Source organism: Trypanosoma conorhini (assembly GCF_003719485.1).
Source record: "Trypanosoma conorhini strain 025E chromosome Unknown Tco_14.4_contig_01212, whole genome shotgun sequence".
NCBI lineage: Eukaryota > Euglenozoa > Kinetoplastea > Trypanosomatida > Trypanosomatidae > Trypanosoma > Trypanosoma conorhini.
In genome coordinates this window covers 1-1,698 of record NW_021705193.1, presented here as the reverse complement: position 1 = coordinate 1,698, position 1,698 = coordinate 1, and the positions used below count along the sequence as shown (strand labels likewise).

At 56.9% G+C, this 1,698-nt stretch overlaps 2 protein-coding genes across 2 annotated transcripts; one reads left to right on the top strand and one right to left on the bottom strand.

Moving 5' to 3' along the window:
* Positions 1 to 2: 2 nt before the first annotated feature.
* On the top strand, positions 3 to 344 carry Tco025E_09654 (uncharacterized protein; the record flags this gene model as incomplete). The annotated part of the gene is made up of 1 exon (XM_029376465.1): positions 3 to 344. A coding segment is annotated over one exon (342 nt), but the record flags the coding sequence as incomplete, so codon positions are not given.
* Positions 345 to 895: 551 nt separating this feature from the next.
* On the bottom strand, positions 896 to 1,698 carry Tco025E_09653 (group II trans-sialidase superfamily; the record flags this gene model as incomplete). The annotated part of the gene is made up of 1 exon (XM_029376464.1): positions 896 to 1,698. A coding segment is annotated over one exon (803 nt), but the record flags the coding sequence as incomplete, so codon positions are not given.

The window sequence follows — 1,698 nt, the reverse complement described above, 5'->3', positions numbered from 1 at the left end:
ACGAAGAGGAGGACACCCGCAGCCGCAGAAAACAGTTGCGCGGCCTCCCCACCAGCACACAAGACACCCAACGCGAAGACCCACACCCGCCAGACGCACAAGCACGGGAAACTGGTCCTCAGCCACCCACCGCTAGGCCCTTTACACAGCACCGTCACACGTCCTTTCAGCTAATGGTGCCGCACTTCAAGGCACAACTGCCACACGCAGCGCCCTTCACCCCGCAAGGAAAGAGAAAGCCAGGCACGGCGCACTTTCCCTCCCTCTATTCCTCGCAGTGTCTCTCCCTTTCCTTCATCACCACGGAAGGAGGCAGCAGCATCCACGTGAACCACAAAAACTAGATATCGCGACGACCTGTGTGTGTGCGCCTACAGCCACGCAACGAAAAAAGGAGAAGAGCAAAACATGCGAGGCCGCACAAACACCCACACGCGCAACGCTGCAGGAAAGAAGGGAGGAAGCAGGAGACAACTGAGACACGATGTGGCACCACGGCCCAGGCAGCGGCAAAACATGAAGTATACAATGAAAATAATAAAAAAATACCCTTGACGAATTCACGCACGGCGTCATCGGCAGTGCACACAACGCCGGGATCGTTCGCGGTTGGTCAATGGAAGCGGTGAATATACCCATCATCCTCAGAAGCGTATAAAATGAAGGAGAGAAAAAAGGAGAAAACATACGAAGGCCCCACCGCGCTGGCCTCAAGGGAGGATCGCGTTGGTGCGTCAAAGAACAGTGACGCATAGCGGAAAAGGAGGTGCAACTTAATATAACAGAAAAAAAAGGGGGAGAGTTTCCACGAGGGACATCAATCATTTTGCAGGGTGCGTGCAAAGACGTATATGCTCGCACTGCAAGAAGAAACTTCCCCTCCTCTGTGCCTCGCTCAGGAGAGGGCCGCAATGCCCCATAGCCCCAGTGGCAGCAGGAGTAGCAGCACCCAAGCCCCATCCGCACGCATGGAGCTGTCGCCTGTACTGTTACCATATGCGTCGTTGAGAATTTTGAGTTCCGTGGCACTCAGCGGGCGGTTGTACAAAAAGACGTTCGTCACCGTCACACTGCCGCCCTCGTCGTCTCCAAAGTAGAAGTGAGAAACTTTGTAACTCCGTGCCTCGGGTGTTGGCAGCGCTTCGGAGCTCCCCACGAGCTCGCCGTCCACGTACACCGAGCCCTTGTTGCCCTGAAGCATAAGAGCCACTTGGTACTCCTTCCCCGGCTCCCAGTCACCGCCGCCGCCGATGGGTGCTGTTGCCGCGCCGTTGAAGACCGTCTCCCACTTCTTCGCCGCAGTGTACGCCAGCCCCACGAACTTCGTGCTGCCATAGTCCTCCAGACTCGCACCCAGCAGAGGCGCGCTCTCCTTCGGAACCTGCTGGATGGTCGCCGTCGCCACAAGCGTAAACGCGTAATTCACAAAGCCGTACACGTTACCATACTGCCACATGTTAACGGGCCACATTCCGCCGGACTCGGGCCCAGTGAACTCAAAGCCATTTTTGACCTTCTTTCCATTCGTCACAACTGCGTTCAGGCAGCGGTACGCGTCGTCCCACGTTTCATCACTCGATGCATCCGACAGGAATCCAACCAGGCCGGCCGTGGGCACAGACGACTTGGAGAAGGCGGAGTCCTGCTTTGCCCAAGTGCCCAAGACGGACGTGATTGTCCCCAGCTCCTCCGTCAGGG